This window comes from Mastacembelus armatus, chromosome 6, assembly GCF_900324485.2.
Source record: "Mastacembelus armatus chromosome 6, fMasArm1.2, whole genome shotgun sequence".
Lineage (NCBI taxonomy): Eukaryota > Metazoa > Chordata > Actinopteri > Synbranchiformes > Mastacembelidae > Mastacembelus > Mastacembelus armatus.
The window spans coordinates 16749270-16767883 of NC_046638.1; the positions used below are offsets into that span (position 1 = coordinate 16749270).

Here is an 18614-nt window from a genome sequence, read left to right on the forward strand (position 1 = left end):
ACCGACAGTGTGAGGTCGTGATATTTTAAGCACAGATGCAATAATGTTTGACAGCAAAATTTCTAGATGTACCAGACACCTGCAGTGATGTGAAGCAGGTGTCCATAGTAAAATCCATAGTAATAAAGACAATATACTAATATTTCCTTTTACAGTACCTCAGTGGATTACATTGCAGTGAAATAACACATATTTTAATTAGGCATCTGTGTTCCTGTGATGTTAAAACCACTATTACTTTCCTACCAACCCACTGCTACAACACAAAGTGGAAGAATACAAGGTAACATGGGGCAAAAGGGATTTACCAAATAAATAAGTAAATAACCAACCACAGTTACAAACAAAAATGCAGGAACATTAATAGCAACATTTTGTGTTTTTTTTTTTTTAAGAGCAAATACTATTGTGGGAGTTACACTCTAAATACCAGGCAAATAACCAAATGATTTTGGGTGAGCTCCCACACCCTCTGTCAGTTCTACTACCAGACACATCCATGGAATGTGATTAAAAAAAAGTATTTCGCACAGTAAAAATACTGGACACTCCAGCCAAGACATAATAATACTCTCTCAGAAATGGGAGGGATAATGTAATACATACTGTATATCCCAGTTAGGCACTTCATTAGAATCGCTGATATGCCATAAATTCAATTAGAGTGACATCTTTTTCCCACAACACTAATCCTGTCTGGACAGTTAAGAGAATTTTGAGTGTAAAATCTCTTCCAGAGTAAGATAATGCAATACACACCATAATCCATTACATATATTACACATTACTACATGACCCTAAAGGATAGAATTTTCCTTTGCTGTTCGCCATTTGCAGGACTTGGTTTACCAGGTTCGTTAAAAAAGAAGTAAAGACCACACATATGTAATCACACACACACATATTCTTCATACTACTTTTGCTTTGTAATTCTCATCTTTCTATTCATGAACTGCTTGCACTGTGTTTTCCCTGCGTGTCCTTGTCTATTTTCTGTGAAAACACACTTGTCCTATACAGAGACTATGATGACTTTTCTAGGTGAAAACCGTCTGGATCCTATCCTCCTGCTCTAAACACTCTTCTCAGCACTAGGGGTGTGTATGTGTGTTTTGGGGAGGGGGCTGTCATACATGGGAAGTGGATGGGTGGGTTCCTTGCAATTTCTGTTCCTGCTCTAAGCTCAGCCTTGCAGCATGTCTGGCTCCTTCCAACTGCTGTCACTCTCGCCATCGACTGTCCTCTCTAACCAATCAGCAGTCAGAACTTCTACAGAAGCTCCACCCACAGACAGGTATGAAACCTCCTGCTAGGTTAATACAATATTATGAACTAACCCATCCTATTAGTAATACGGCTTTTTAAACATTTTAATTTACTGTTAATTTAACTTCGTTTATATCAATGGATTATATATTGTTTTAAAGCATGCATTCTGTGTAGTTATTATTATAAATTTCACAATATCATCTAGTCAGAGTTACATATTACAGTTAAGTAGGGAGTAACTCACAAACTACATTAGCAAGCTAAAATGCATGGCTTTGTTGACCTTATTGCTATCAACCAGTTTATTAAGAATTTCTTCTACTAATATGTTGATACACACAGAAAACACTCACAATACACAACAGGCAGCAGCAATCCTAGTGGTGGGTCTCCAGATAGGATGAACCCCTCAGCACGTGTGTGTACTGTGTCCTCTGTTTTATTTTTCCCAATTCCTTCTTGTGCGCATGTGTTTTCAGAACACATTTACGTAAGTGCTTATGATTGTTCGGGGTGCATTTATATACTTGCAAGTCTGAATTTGTGTGTCTGAGCATGTATGTTTTAAGGCCCATTTACCCAATGCAAATGTCTCTTCTACAGAACCGCATGCACGAGTCTTTGAAGCTCTTTGATTCCATCTGTAACAACAAGTGGTTTAAGGAGACCTCCATCATTCTCTTCCTAAACAAGATGGACCTTTTTGAAATCAAGATCAGCAAGTCACCACTGTCCATTTGCTTCCCTGAATACACTGGTACGTATATGGAAAGTTCCTACTCTTTACTGTAGATGTGAATTCATGATCGCCAGATCAGCAGCTTAAATTAATCACTGTGCACATAGTGGTTCATCTTTGGTTCATTAATGAGATATTATGAATTAGGATAGACATAAATAGGGTGAATTTACCTTATTGATAGAGGGAAGAGAAGTTCAGTTGTCTCAAGAAATTACAGTTGCTCAGGTAGAGAGAAGACCGAATGGAGAAAAGGAGGAAAGAACAGCATTAGAAATGCAAGATTGAAAGAAACAGAAAAGACCAGATAGGCTCAGACTCAGGAACAAAACAAAGACGTGAGTCAAAGACGTACAAAGAGTGAAACTGTGAATGAAATCACTCCTAATGAGAGGAGCTTGAGTGTGAATGAGACAAAAGAAATGAGAGACAACACAGGGGGAAACAACAGAACGTGAGAAAGACAGAGAGAGCAAGAGTGTGAGAAGATTAGAAAAAAAATAAACAAAGCAAGGCTGTGGGAAAGTGAGATGGAGAGAGACCAAAACCTCAAGACTGTGAGAAAAAGAGAATTAGGATTCCAAACCTGTTTCCTCTCTTCTTCTCCTCCCTTGGTCTTTTTACATGGCCAGACTGTGTGCCTATTTTGATGAAGACAAACCATAGTGCTGCCACGGGCTGAGAGCCAGATTGATGTTAGTGGCAGCAAAAATGACTCCAGTTTCAGAGATCTGACTCATTTCAAAAACATTATCACAAATTAAAGCTCTTGATTAAAGGCTCTGCATGTCAAATTATTGCTTTACAGGCAGAACTAACTTACAGTTCCTAATGGACTTGAACTAGTTAATCAATATACAGTATGAATGATGGTTTTATCCTTTTGGCCATAGGACACAGTCACATACTGCTGTGTAAAGATTATAATTTCTTGTCAGTATTAAGAAACTCTGAGACTTTGCCAACAAAAAGAAGACATTCCCTGTCACATTGTGTTTATTGTCCAAAATCACCTTTTCATTTTGTCTGAAAAGCTGTCAATGTATCAGATTTATGGAAGCTTTTCTAACTGTAAGTGCAGCTTTCCACACACTACCTCAGCAGAATGTGTGCTGAGCAAGAAAGTCAAAGGTCATGTTTTTGGAAAATATTAGAAAATAGTGCTGACAGGGACAACGTGCTACAGTGCTACTGATACAAAGGTTCAACTGACAGCAGCATTTAATCGTTCATCTAAAACCCACCACACTGTATGTCATCTCTGTGTGTGTCTTTCCTCAGGTCCAGACACTTACTTGGAGGGATTAGCCTACATTACGTCTCAGTATGAGAACAAGAACAAGTCAGCCAACAAAGAGGTCTACTCCCACGTGACCTGCGCTACAGACACCCACAACATCCAGTTTGTCTTTGATGCCGTCACTGATGTCATTATAGCAAATAACCTGCGGGGCTGTGGCCTGTACTAAGGGGATTAATGAAGTGTTACCTGTCTATTGATGAAACTGTTCAATTTTCGCTAATGGATAAAGGGTGTCTGAGTTGTATTTACCTATGTGGTATTTCCATTGTGTTTATACAACATAGGTTGTGTCACAAGTCAGTAATGTCATCATGCGGCAGCCAGTCAAATGTGGGGTATGAGCTGTGTTCCTGATGTCATCGTACAGCTCTGTTGGCAACATAATGGTCCAACTTGACTCTATATGAATGAATTGATTGGTTATGAGATTAGTTGGTCGAGATGTTCTCAAATCTGTTGTTTTTTTTAACTTCCTCATGTCAGATTCTAAAGAATGATTAACACAGTCCAGTAGTGCTGTACTTTGTGTGTGTACCTGAACCTTGTTTTGAGCTGCATAAATCTTGGGCACTATCTGCATTTTCACCATTTTCATCTCCTCAGAGCTGATCAAGGATACAATGTTCCTTAGACTTACTTGTACATACAGACATGCCTTAGAATAAATTAAGTTTAACAGTGACCAAAACTGATATGGTGGGACTCAGTATTACTAATTTTTTTTCTATTTAAATTTGATTTGGCACTTTTCTTTGTCATAGATTTAATGTGACATGAAGTGCTGATATGAAACTGCATAAAACAATGTCATTCATTTAGCAATAAAGTGAGTCAAGTTCAGTTTACTCTGTTTAGGTCAGAATGAAGATGATCTTCATAGTTTGTGAGATAATAAATTGTTGAAAATACTATATACAGGCAACCAAGAACTGATTCAAACAGAATGCTACATCATCAGCAAACACACTTACATTTCTATTTTAAAGAACTGCACGGCCTGTGGTGCAATGGCAGCCTAGTGGTTAATGTGTATACTACATAAAATCCGTTTTCATTTCACCTAGGACCTTTAGTTACCTGTCATACCTATTTTCCTTTTTCTGCATATTCCACTTCTTTATTATTTTGTATTTGTGTAATTTGTTTTATTTTGCATTGTCGCACTAAGCTGTGCCGTGTTGACTACAGAGCTCCAAAATAATCACCATTCAAAAAATAAATAAGACGTTATGAACTAACCCATCCCATTCGTAAATGTTGAAGAAATCGATAAACTTGTCATTGTTAAATGAAATCCTAAATCATTACTGTGAAATGTTAATATTTTTTCTGGAGTTAATATTTATTTCATAGCAGTTTCTGAGTCGACTAAGGCTAGAGTCATGTGATACGCTGATAAATGAGGGTGGGGATATACTGATGCTGTCATGAAATATGAGACTATAGAGTAAAAATGTAAATCAAAAAAATGTTTTTTAACATGCTCCTGAAGCATACTAAAATTGCTTTAGATAAATTAAGAATGAACCATAATGAAACTAGGTCATTTCACATATTTGTTTGTGTATTTTTTCAGATTTTTTTAATCAGATTTTCTTATTTAGTGTATAATGTCTCATTTATTGACTGATTGGCTGGTTGATCACATCCTGTCCAGTCATGCCCTCTTACCCTCCACCGGCCTTAGAGAAACATGCAGGTTCAAAGCATCAGCTTCTATACAGCCAAGCCTCACTCATTCAAAACCTGTGGGAGGAGAGGGATTATCAGAGTGGACTGAATATAAATGCAATGAAACCTAAGGTAATCTCAGTTATGAAACATGACTGTCCCTTATTGTTCAGTTTTTCTGTGAGGCCAAATATCTCTTATTACTGCATTTCCATTTGGTGTCCCAATATTCCCCAACCGAACCAGGCTTTTCTCATTCTTCTAATCCAAAACTCATCCCATCAGAATCACTTAAAGATGATATAATCACACAGATTGAAGCAATAATTTATTTCAGAAAACATTATTAGAAGAAATACTTATCTTTTATCAGGATCATTGCCAGCCATTTTTAAACCACTATGTTAATCACGGGTTGAGCAATGTTAATTCGTAATTTCTTTGGAACTGAATACACAGCAGAGCTGAGTTGTGTAGTCGTGTGTTGCATGGGGCCATGAATTAAATTGTATTTTTGATCAGATTTAGAGGTAAGCAGCATAGTTTCCTGTTTTCTCCCCTTACATTCAGTTCATACTTCATATTCAAACTTCTAGTGAGGAAGTTGATGTTTATGCTTCTAGAGGTCTCCCATCATCTTTGGTCCCTGGAGAAGTCCCCCCTGGTCATTTAAAGTTTGATTTTTGCAGGCTTTCGTGTTGAAGCATGCATGGATCCACTTAAAACTCACTTTAACACCATGAGCTTATAAGAACTAGTGTGCTGACTCAGCCAGGTAATTGTCAGACAAAGCTTCAATGGAAGCATTGATTTTATAAGGTCCCTGTTGTCCACCACTCTGCTCTAAGAATCCAGAGGAGAGCTTTGAAAGATTTTGTGCTGGTGAGTAAATGTGGTTCTCTGGGACTCGAATGCTGACCTTGTAACTATTGTTTTAGCCCTGATGTTGCTTTCCACCGAGTGAGATCTGTCTCTGCTGGTTGGTAGTAGAGTTCAAACCTGAGCCCTACATTTAAGCCAAAGAAATGCACATAATGCTACGAAAACATCATCAGCTCCTGTCAGTGTTATATAGAAACTGAGCTCTGTTTGTTGCCTGAGCTGAGTATGTTTACAGCTTTTCTGGTATGAGTGCTCGCTGGCAAACAGTTAGAGACCTTCTTTATTTATTTATGTGCAGGGCATTTGCTTTATTCCACTCATCCCTCACCCTCAGACAGCAAGGGTGTGTCTCTCTTTTTTTTTTTTAAAGCAGGTAGATGATGTCATTTGCTCTTCCTACCCCATCTGTGCCAACTTTTCCTAATTGGACAGAGATCTGCCTACAGCTGTTGATCAGTCTGCTTTGTGGGTGTGTGCATCTGTCTATGTATCTTGTGTGTGTGTGTGTGTGTGTGTGTGTGTGTGTGTGTGTGTTTTTGTGGATTGTATACACTGCACTTATCTTCAGTGCATGTGTCTACTGATAGTACAGAAAAGGTCAGTGTGTGTGTGTGTGTGCGTGTGTACTTACGAACATCAGCCCATGGGTGTTGTGGTGGAGCCAGTATCTGTGGATTAATTACCCAGAAGGCACCTGTCTACCCTTTCCACACACACAGGCCCTCAGCACACACACATGTACACACACGCACTGAAGACACAAATACACCCATGGGACTTCAAAATGTCACAACACCTTACTGCCTGTGCCAAATAATACCACTGTCCAAAGAGCCTCAGATGTTTTTTTGGTTCTGTGCCCAAACAACACACCTGCTGCCATGTGTGCTGTGCTGTAGGTCCTTAGTTTAGCATGTATATTCCTCTGACTCATCATGTTTATTACATGGTGTGAAAGTAGAATGATCTTACTGTGTTTGCTGTACAGTTGTAGGTTTAACAAAGCATATTTGGAGGTAGGACTAGAAATATAAAATGTCAAAATAATGTTACACTGTGCATTGATGATTCCCTTGTTTTTTTTTTTATATGTATCTGTGTGTGTGTGTGTGTGTGTGTGTGTGTGTGTGTGTGTGTGTATTTGCCTAGAAGCTGCCCTGCAGTTGATGAAAAAGACAAAACTATTATATGATCTGTGGTAGAACTGTACCCTTGCACAATTATATTACAGATTTTTTTTTTCCTTACCTGAAGACCAGGCAGTAGAAACTGTGGAAACTGTGGATCAATGAGCTGGTGACATTTCCATACACACTAACCAAGCCAGCTTGCCAAATGCCCACATTTGTGTTTGCCCTCAGGGTGCCAATGGCAGCATGCTTTTCAAACTTTGTCTTCCATATTCTTTCACACCTGTGTTAACCTCAGGCAGCACACAGAACAAGATATATTCATATTTCTGCTGTACAGATTTTTCAGTAAAATATCAGTTCACATGATATCTGAATCATTTGAACGTGAATTTTCCCCCATTAAATATGTAACTCCATTAGGATATTTCACTCTATTAGCAGGATATTCAATTTAAAATTCCATAATTGTTAATCCAGTTTTCCCATTTACACCAGTTACAAAGTACATGCAGTAGATTCTAACAATATTTTTATACAGAGACAAAAAATAGTTTTATTCCTCTTTTTCTGAGTAAGTCCACTAATTGTGGCAAGTCCAATTGTCATAGCAAGGATAGAAAAATGTATCTGACATTGTATGGGATCATTTGATTTCCTCTCATTACAGTTGTTTTCTTACACTTAAATGCATTCCCTTTCTTGGTCTGATCCACTCTGCCCACCTCTCTGTGTAACATAAAGCTCTGATGATATCAGTGGTCAGAGGCCAAGAGGATAGTGGGTAATGTAGTTTAAGAACTTCTACAGTCCCTGTGATACATAACAGACTGCAGTGAAGGGTTTATACAGTAGGTAATAGTGTATTTTTAGGTGGTTGGTTCTGATATGAATAATACAATCTGTGGTCCATTCAGGTAACAAAGGGTCTGTGTCGTTGCTCCTCTGGGCAGCAGGTGGTGGTACAAAAGAAATGTTAGCGGCTTGTGCCAAGTCAATACCTTAGCTACATAAAAAGCTGTTGAAATGTCACAATGGCAGCCAAATGAAGAACTATTCAGACTGAATCAAAAGTTTAGTGCCAAAATGCTTCTTGTTAGAGCTAACTGGAGTCCTGCTGCGTCTTTTTGCTGACTTATTTATGCCTTAAAATTAGAGCTAGACATTCTCCTGTAAATACTTTGAAGCTGTCTTATATCTTCAGTTTTCTACTCAACCTTGCCAATTGATGCAATAAGAGCTCAAGCTTGGCAGAGCCAGGTCAAGCCTGCTCTACTGCTGCACTGGGGGAGAAGCCAGACAGCCACAGGGCACAGTAATGAACTTGTGTAGAATTAAGGAGGCAACGTATAAAGTGGTAAATGTCTTTGTATTCATGTTGCAAATCCTCACTGCTGCGAACCGCTTCTTTATCCTTAACCTGTATCAGTACCAACCAACATTGTGTATACTGTACAGATCACCCACTGCAAAATCTACAAACATTTGTATTTGTGTGTATGTGTATATGCAAGGGTTGTGTTTTGCTGAGCACTGTAAATTATATCTGCTGTATTTCCCTCACTGCTGTGATAATTTATTGAAAGTTGTATTTATACATAATCAAAATAATAAACAGTATAATAAATAATAACTTAATGGGCGTGATTACTTTCCTATGAACGAGTTATTTTGTGTGTCCTCTGTGGGGAGGGGGGTTGCATTTGCATTTGCAGAAAATTAGAATTTAACTGTATAATTGCAAAGTATATGTTCGTTGATATTCATTCCTTTCTTTTCCTCTTGGTGTTTTCCTACGCTGTATGTATTTATTGAAAACGTTGGAAGGAACCGGCCCACTTTGTAAACTGACACCACCGCGTTTCTTGTTTATATTTCAGCATGACACTCAGCAGTCGGTACACTTGGCACTGCATAATGTGCATGTAGAATGTTTATTCAGTTAAAGATGCACAAGCACAGATTATGTTTTAGCTCCCCCAGTGTCTTTATCTCCCTTTTCATCCCTCCTCATAGTTTAACTAAAGTTTTAATTGGACAGTTACTGTCTCTCACTTTGGAAAAGTAAGAACGGTTTGAAATCAGTACAGGCCATAACAATAATGTTCTTTACTCACTCAAAGTACTTGTGTGAAAATGTTATGGATTGGTAGTAATTTAAACCTTTTCCTTTTCTCTCTTTGTCATCATTCACTTTTCTTGTTCTTCTTTTTGCCTTTCCCACATCTCATTCATCTTTCTCCATTCTTCCTCTTTACCCTTTTTGTTTAATCCTCTTACTTTCCTGTTCACTTGATTTCACTTAATCCCATCGTCCTCCCTTTATTTCTCCTTGCTGTCTCATTTTTCTTTTTTTCCCCACTTCATTTTTTCTCTTCTTCTTAAATCTTCCTCTTCAGAATCGCATGCACGAGTCTCTGATGCTGTTCGACTCCATCTGCAACAACAAGTTCTTCATCGACACCTCCATCATCCTCTTCCTCAACAAGGAGGATCTGTTTGCAGAGAAGATCAAGAAGTCTCCACTCAACATCTGCTTCCCCGAATACACAGGTAAGAAAAAAAAAAGTGAAGACATGAGATATAGCAGCTGTCAAAATGCATAAGCAGCAACAACCCCTGACGTGCAAAAAAATTGATTTCTTACAGATCACAAAAAAAGATATAATGCAGTACAAATGAATACAATTATCCGAGATGGAAAAAACACCACATCTAACATAAATCATCAGATCCAACAGACTGACATTTGCTAGGCTGAAAAACTGTGAACAATGTTAGAAAAGCTGTGTTATTTTTAGCTTTACCCACAAAACCGAAGAACTACTTTTACAAGACCATTCATTATAAAGCAAAAGACAATTTACATCGTCCTTAAGATATGTATCTAGACATTTTGTTAAATGTGATTTTTCACTGTTCTGCTGAGAATTTGATGGGTTAATTTATTCTAATCTTAAAAATATTGTGTAACTTAGCATAAAGACTGGAAACAGGAGGGAACAGCTGGTCTGGCCCTGCCCAATGCTAACAGAATCTGCTTAACAGTGCTTCATTGTGGCAGCTTCATATTCACTCATGTGAAACTTTAGATGCTGTATGTTCTAAATCTGCCTGAAAGCCAATATAAGGCACTGAGGTGGTACCATATGAAGCAGGGGTAATGGGGGGAGAACTCTAGTTTAAGTGCGATGATATAAAAGTATGAATGACTAGCAGCTGTTCAGTCTTAACGTGATTCCTAGAAGAGAATTAGCTTTCTAAAAAATTTCCCTGTGTTCCTGCCAGTGATTGAGCACTGCTTGATACAGTAGATTATTCACTTTGTTTTGAAGTGTACCTCTGGAGCTGTGAGGACCAATCCTGACATTTACTGCCACAGAGTTGTAAACCATTCTGAGATATGTGGTACTTTAAGTCAAAGCAGCTGCTTACAGCATTGAGTCAGTTTGAATTATCAGGTGTTAGTAGGAGAGATAGCCCAACAACAAGCAAATGTCACCTGTTTGAAGAACTGTGTATCCTCAGATTGAAAAGAGCCATATACATGAAGATTTAGTTTGCAGTGTTTAAAAAAAAAACAGCAGAGAAAGAGGGAGAGGAGATAGGGAAAGAGGGAGGGAAGCCAGAGAGAGGCTGAAAGAGAAGCTGTGAGGGAGAGAAAGAGTAGACAGATTTCGTCATGTGGAGGTGAGAGTCACCCGTAGCCCTGGCGGGGAAAGGAAGGGATCAGGAGTCAGAGAACAGAAGCCGGGCATGCTTGGTCAGCCATGAAGAGGGAAGAGAGGAGATGGCAAGTGAGAGCTGTCTCCTGTCCGCTTGAAGCTCACACAGCTCTCTGAGCCGATCCTTTTCATTCATGTCTCTCACGCTTTACTTACTTGTGCTAGCTGCTTTGATAATCACAGTAAGTCTGTCTGACATGTTGCATTTCTTTAACCCTGCCCCGTCACATCCTTCCCTACTTTCCCATTAGAAGCCTGCCAAAATAATGTTTTTAAACCCTCGCTTCTGTGCAACCAAAGTAAACCAACTAGGGGGAATAAAGTATTATGAATCAGTAATCCCAATGAGTTTCAGAACTGATAATCATGGAGCAATATCTACAACATCAGTTGATGGTAAAGGGCTATTCCAAATATTTGGGTGGGGGGTCACTGCTCCTTCCCAGGGAAACAAAAAACAATAGTGTGAAAACTGCACAACCATTAAAATGATTATATATGATTAGACAGACACAAAGTGAATACAGTTTGCAGTCATATTAAATAAATGAGAAATTTAAGGACATTTTATTTATTTAAAAATACATTGAGCAAGAAAGTGAAACCATTTGTTTCCCATCACAAAAAAAGGAATACCTAAAATACACTTACAGTTAGACTTACACTGCAGGAAAAAATAAGTGGACAACATTAATTTGATACAGCACAGGATGAAATAACAACCACAATCACTACTACAAACACACACAACAAAAGAAACATAACTGCACAATGTGAACACAAACAATAATAGTGGTCCTTAGGGCATGCTGGGAAATCTCACCAGACCACCCCCCCAACATGCTAGTATATTGTGTAGTATACTATAAGTGAACTGATCAGTACAAGTTACACCTCTGCCAAATCAATAGGAACACAGCTAAAAGAGCAGCGATGTGTCATATCACAGGTTCAGTATTGTAGCCAGTAATTTATGTTTTAGCAGACTTGCTCCTTTTACTACGAATGGCTTGATTCCAACATGTACCTTCAAAGTTCTATATAAGGCAAGAATCCTTAATTATACTTAATTATACTAAGTCTATCAATCAAAAGATTAAGCACATTTGTAGACCAAATACACTTAGAAACTTCTGTACACTTGTCAATATGAGCTATGTATATTTGGGTATAATGTTGTTTAGTATATCTCTGATAAGTACATACAAAATATACTATCCTATTTGACGTTTTAAAGAAGTATACTAATAGCACACTTAAATACATTTCTTTTTTTTGTAAGCATCACCAGGACTTAACTGTGCCGCCAATATTATTGTAAGTTCAAACATCTTCAGAAAAGAAAACTAGACAGGTTCTCTCACATTCTGAGCTAATTTCTAATAATTAATATTACAGACACAGTAATGACACAGTAATCTTACATTAAAAGGTGGAGCTACAGTATATATTTAGACTACAATGTTATTTGTCCCCTTTATGCTGAGCTAAGGTTTTCTAATAGTATAATTTCAACAACAAGCAGCCTCTGAGGTCCTCATTAAAATGATAACTTTAAAAATATGATGTGATGTGATGATGTGATGTGATGTGATGTGCTATGAGGTATGACGTGAGCCGTCAGCTCAGTAGTTGACTGCTGTCTGGCCTAAGCGTTTGGGGCAGGAAAAGAGATACGCAGTCAGCAGCATTACATCATCTATGTCGAGACAGACTCACCACTCGTTAGGACAGACAAAAAAGAAACAATCCTCTCACTAGACAGCAGCCAGCAGGTTCTGCGAGGCTGTAGTGTAGTCTAGGTACAGTTTAAGTTTTAAGGGGTCATTGTCACAATGACAGACTTGGTAAAATATGGTCAATGTTATTTTAAAATGATTTCTTCCCAGCGACAAATCATTTTACTTGGTTTATGTGGTGGAAGCAACAAGTCTTTACATGAGCCTAGGATTACATTCACTGACAGTGAGGTATTTTTCACAGTAGCAGATTTTGACAAGAATTTAATGGAGTTAGTGGGGTTTCAATTCCAACCCCAGTGTAAAACAGTGTCTACAAGGAGAAAGCCTCGGAAATGAAAGTAGCTAAATTTTACAGAATTGGGTCACTAATAAAGGAAAATTAAGTCCTGAGTGTTAATTGGCTGCAGTTTCCAAGTTACAGCTTCAGGTCAAAATTGCAAAATAATTTAATGATTTAATGAGGAGGGAGGTCTGTGATTATGCTCCATATCTTTTCTGCAAAATGTGATATAGCAATGAGAATGGTGCCATAGCAATCATTACAAATTTATCTTTTTATTGATAACAGTAATCTAACTTTCTATTCATTAATTGGTGTTTCATATAACATTTTCATGATATGTCAAAAAGACAGTATCTGGCCAAGACAAATGGACTCTGCAGAGCAGAAATTGTTTTGGTAGACCTGGTACCTTAGAGATAAACAGCACCCTTTGATGAGTACCTATTCTCTAATTTGGGCTTTTACCACACAGTAAACCAACTGAAACATCTATTTAGTTATAAAGTAACTGAGTATTATCTTGTATTATTCATCACATGTTTATAAGCTTCCATATGGTATAAAAACTGTAGCTGTGTCCTTCGGATTCAAACCTAGAAAACAAAGTGGATAACCACACCCACACTCAGACCAGTCACCATTTGCAAATAAAAGATCAATAATTTACAGTTAGGTTATAATCTTTAGTATCAAAGTGAAGATATATTTATAAACTTTTGTGTGGTACCATTTTCATTGTTCTACCGTAATTTGTCAAGAAGTTACGAGGCAGCAGGATCCCTCCTCCCTTGTAGGCAAATATACTCACCTGTGTATAGATAATTATAAATCTTTATCGTGGAATATCTTGAAAACTTCAGCCAACCAGCACCTTTATCACCTGTTTTCTAATTCATCTCATCAAAATATGTAAGAATTTGCACAATTTCTCTCAGAGGTCAATAATTTCCCAATATTTGCAGACCAGTGAAATCAGTGGAGGGAGTTTTAATAGCCCCTCAACACAGTATGTGAACAGTATCATCTCTGTGTCTCTCTCCAGGACCCAACACCTATGACGACGCAGCAGCCTATATCCAAGCACAGTTCGAGAGCAAGAACCGCTCTCCAAATAAGGAAATCTACTGTCACATGACCTGTGCCACAGATACAGGAAACATCCAGGTGGTGTTTAACGCTGTGACCGACATCATCATCGCCAACAACCTGCGAGGGTGTGGCTTGTACTGAGCACGCCCACACACCCCGTAATGTCCTTCCCCCGTTGTCCCCTCTCTTCTCCTGCCCTTTCTGTCCTGCTCCCCCTCCTTATTCCTGTTCCTTTGACACTGCTGGGGAAACGATGATGGTGATGATGACGATGATGATTCTGCTGATTATTTAAAGAAAAAAGAAAGCAAAATACAACTAGGTACATATTAATATTGAGGATAATTTTAAAAAAAAATAGGCATACGTATATATAAATATATATATATTTTTAGTTCTCGTCTCTCCTCGCTCCGACTTGTCGTCCTGACATTCTTCAGCCTGTTGCCAAGCAGAGAAATTTGTTTTAGTAGAAAACATGAAACCCCTCAGCCTTGAAAACTTCTTGAACAAAGTCACTGAAAGCCTCTGTTCCCTGTTCTTCTCGCTTTTTCTTTCTCAGCCATGTCTTTTGTTAACAAAAACAAAAGCTGTATTTTTTTTTTTTTTTTTTTTTTTTTTTTTTTACTATGAATATGACTTCTGTTTTATTTTTGTTGATCGTATGTATATTTATTGGAAGTTATCAGTCTGTACACTGATTCGTTTTCAGATTTTTGCTTCACCTTGACCCCTTTATTTGTGTATTACTTTGTTTTTGCTAGTCGTGATTATGTAACAACAACTTTTGCGGAACTATGTTGATATCACTAAAAGAAACGCAGGTCAACCAAAAACCATCGCAACCTGCTGAAACCCGACAACACTGACTTTAACATTAGTCTTTATGTTTACATTAGACATGTTGGTTTTAAGACGTTTGTTGTCAGTTTCTTTTTTGTGTTGAGTATCATTTTACTTCCCGCAACCTGGTTTTCGTTGACAGGAAATGTGGCTCCCTGTTTCCTGAACCTGGCCTTACCATTATCCACTGGTCATGGCTGAGCCTGAGAGCCAATAGGAAATGTGCTAAATGTCCTATCAGTGCCATGTAATAGAGGTACTGTACTGTAGATAGCTAAGCTTTTAGAAGCAAGTACACAGCGTTATAACTCCACCTTTCTCACTGTAGACCAACTAGACCAACTAGACCAACTAACATTCTCCATTTAAGCCCCGTCCTTGTTTGATAATGGTTGAATAATTTATTAATTTATTTATTGATTGATCTTATGTCAGACACATACAGTACCTGTCTTTCTGTCTTTACACACATCATGCCTTTATGTCTCTCACCTCCATCTGTCTCTCTTCTTCCGTCGCCTTCTGTTTGCACACCCTGGTGTCCTGATTTCTGGTTCAAAAGACCCTCCCCTTCTTGCCAGCCCTTCTCTCCCCTCTCTCCTTCCTCTTCTCCTCTTCCTCCCACAACCCTGACACAGATAGCATGAAATACTCAAGCCTTTGTATAAAGAGACCAGTTAATTCATAAAACAAAAATATAAACTTTAATAAAAAAAAATCCTTTTAATAAAAATTGTAAAAGATGAAAAAAAATTGGGAAAAAAATATAAAAAAGATAAGATGGCTAGCAGCAACTGAAGAAGGGAGGTGATTGGTTTGTGAAAGGGAAAAGAGAGTCACAGTTTTGAAGGGTTGAAAGGTCATGCGGGTGGCTGGGAAGAAGTGTAGATTCGCGGATACTTGCCTTGATGCAAAAATTCAAAGAACAGAAAATCTACACTTACTGCTACAATAATAAAACCAATAAACATGGGTATTACTTCACTATCAACAACAACGATCATGATGAACCTGTAATATTCTCAAAAGATAACCTTTCTTGTGCTTTGTAGCTACAGGACATTTTTCTCTATATCTCCCTTTTTAAATAAGATGTTTTGCATCCAGTTTGACAGCGAGCTGGTTTGGAACCACAGTGATCTCAGACAGACCCTGTGTTGTTGTAATGCTCTGAACTGTGCCCCAACCCACCCCCCTCCTTTTACCGTTTTTGCCTGTTTCCCCGCATTAGAACCGTGTCCTCACTTTAGCCTGACTCAGAACGATTAAATATAATATTATAACAATATCTATTTTTTATTATTTCAGAAAAAAAAAATCAAACCACTTTTTTTGGGGAGAGCACGTTTCTCGCTGCGTCCGCTAGTTAGGGACGCCGCATGATCACACATAAACGCTGTATAAAGTCATGCTCCTTTCTCCTCTTCCTCCTCCTCCTTCTTCTTCTTCGTCTCTTTTCAGTTTAACACAAACCTTCCAGGTCTACAATGAAAAGCACAGTTCTCACATCTTACACACACTTGCTCGCACTCACACACACACACATACACAATAAGTAGATTTGGAAATGTATCTATTCATACCTAATCTATGTTTGCTCTCATCGATCTATCGCTCCATCTATCTGTATAGACCTCTCTTTCCTGCCTTCTTGATTTCTAGTTTTTAAAAGAGAAAATAACTGTGTATAATGACATGATATACCTGTTCTTTGGCATTTGTTCCTGTTACCTTCATTGTTTTTTTTTTTTACTTTTACCTTCTCTTTGTTCTGTTTTTACCCAGTGAATGCTTTTTTCTGTGCAGCTTTTTTCTCTCTCTCTCTCTCTCTCCCTACTCCTCTTTAGTGAATGGTTGTTATTTCATGTGGGATGTCCGTGCTGGAAAAACCAATCGAATGTAGTGTTTACATTAAAAAGCCACTGTTTTCATGACTACAAAAAAGCCAATCTGTTGTTGTCTCCAAGTCCTTCAGGATCACAGTGTCTGTGTGTTCTTACTGCTCCCAGCTTGTGTCACACATTCACATAAATATTTAGAGTATTTTGGAGCAGATCATTTCCAGGCTTAAATTTACTGGTGGAAATGCTCTAGATGCTGCAGAAGTAGAAACCTGCAAGTGAAACATAAGTTCTCTAAAATTAGTCACTTTACTCAGTAAATGCTGGAGTTACAGATGCAACATTTAATTAAAGTGCGTAGCAAGATGGCATCAAATATGTAATAATATTCAGTAAACAGCCCACCATGCAGAAATGTAAAACACTTTCAGCAACTGGAAATAGAATCTGTTGGTAGAAACTGAACCCAGGATCAGGATTAGTGTTGGTGCTCACTGTGACACCTTATGACACTGGGCTGATGAGCTCTCATAATTGCATTTTAATAAGCTCTTGCTGTTTACAGCTGGGTGTCCTACAGCCAGCAGCAGGCAGCCCAGTCCTGCTGCAGTCACAGAGGGGGAAAATGTCAGGAGGCAAAACTGCTGGCCCGGGTATCCTCACAGTGACCAGACAACAAGGACATATAGACCAACAATGACTCTGACTTTTCAAAGTAGGTACAGATACTGGAGCAATATCTTCCTTACAGTGTTTCTTTACATTTGTTTTTTGAGTACTACAGTAAAAGTCATAGTCTGGTTTTTATGGCACTGGAATAAACTGGGGAGAAGTGAGTCCAAGAGGTTTGACGACACAGCAACTTTTGGATTGGTTGCGGTGATATTTTGTATAGATGTTCGTGGCTCCCTCAGGGTTGGTTGTAATAATACTGGTGATCCCCTGCCCCGTCATCTACAGCAGCACCAGTATGTTGGCAAAATTCATTTAAGACCAATGTGCCTGCAATATTAATGGCATTCCTACCAGCCTCATCTTTGTGCCTTGTGCCAAATAGCAAATGTTATCCTGCTAACACATTAAACTCAAATGGTGAACACAGTAAACATTAGACCTGGTTAGGAGTAAACATCATTATGAGCATGTTAGCAAATAAATGCAGCCACACAAAGCTGATAGCATAGCTATAGATTATGTTTGCTGATTACAGTGATGGAAGTCTGGTGGTGTATTTTTTTACCATCAGGAATAAAATAAGACTAAATGAGCCCAGGAACTGACTAAACTGATGAATCAATATTGTTTGGCTATTGTCATGTTGTTTACTTTTCTCCAGTGTCATTTATTTGCATGAGCAATCAAATCAGTCAACAATCCAGTCAATAGCAATATACAGAACGACAACACACAGACAACCAGGCAGTTTTTTTTAGTCCAACAATATTTTCTCTAAGCCATTTATCTGGAGGTAAAAACAAACAGCAAATGGTTATGGTATAATTCACTGCATGCACAGCTCTATGGTTAGGGCCCCTGTGACTAATGCACTCTAAGAGTCAGTCGTCATTTTTAGTTATTGAAGCCATGATGCAACACATTCTGGTGGAAAAAGGTGGCAGCACCTTTAGCACTGGTGGTCTGCCACAGCAAGAAAAAGAGGAGAAGAAGAAGACGCCAGCGCGGGTGGCGCTCACATTGACGCTAAAAAAACAAAACAAAACAAAACAGGTAAGCTGGAAAGTTATGAAGTAAACCTGCTGAACATTGTGATAAATCCAACTGGTCATTGTTGCTGTGACTGAGAAAGTGTCTGTTGATAGTTTTATGGTGTGAATATCGTCAAGGGACACGAGCTGAGGGCTCATCAGCTCCAGCTCTGGGAGCTATAGTCTGCCGCACTGGGCAATAAGGAGCTAGCTAACTGATGCACTTCATTAAAGTAGAGAGAAAATAGAGGCATACAATATTATAAAGCACTGCAGTTCTGCACTTTATTCTTCATTAACAAAAAGAAAATGACATTTTATGAATACATTCATTAGAAATGTGCCCGTAGGTGTGAGTGTTAGTGGTCGACCGATGTGGAGTCTGAAGGCT

At 38.4% G+C, this 18614-nt stretch overlaps 1 protein-coding gene across 2 annotated transcripts in view; it reads left to right on the forward strand.

Annotated features, from left to right (window-relative positions):
- The window catches only part of LOC113132452 (guanine nucleotide-binding protein G(o) subunit alpha), an 85241-nt gene extending 68637 nt beyond the window's left edge, over window positions 1-16604 (forward strand). Inside the window, exons 7-8 of one of the 2 annotated variants that reach the window (XM_026310516.2) lie at window positions 9394-9547; window positions 13787-16604. In XM_026310516.2, coding sequence (XP_026166301.1) covers window positions 9394-9547; window positions 13787-13974 — 342 coding nt within the window. In that variant the 3' untranslated portion in view covers window positions 13975-16604. Of the gene's footprint in view, window positions 1-1872; window positions 2027-3289; window positions 3818-9393; window positions 9548-13786 lie in introns of those variants that run through there. The other variant, XM_026310515.2, reaches the window with a different exon arrangement.
- The last annotated feature ends 2010 nt before the right edge of the window (window positions 16605-18614 follow it).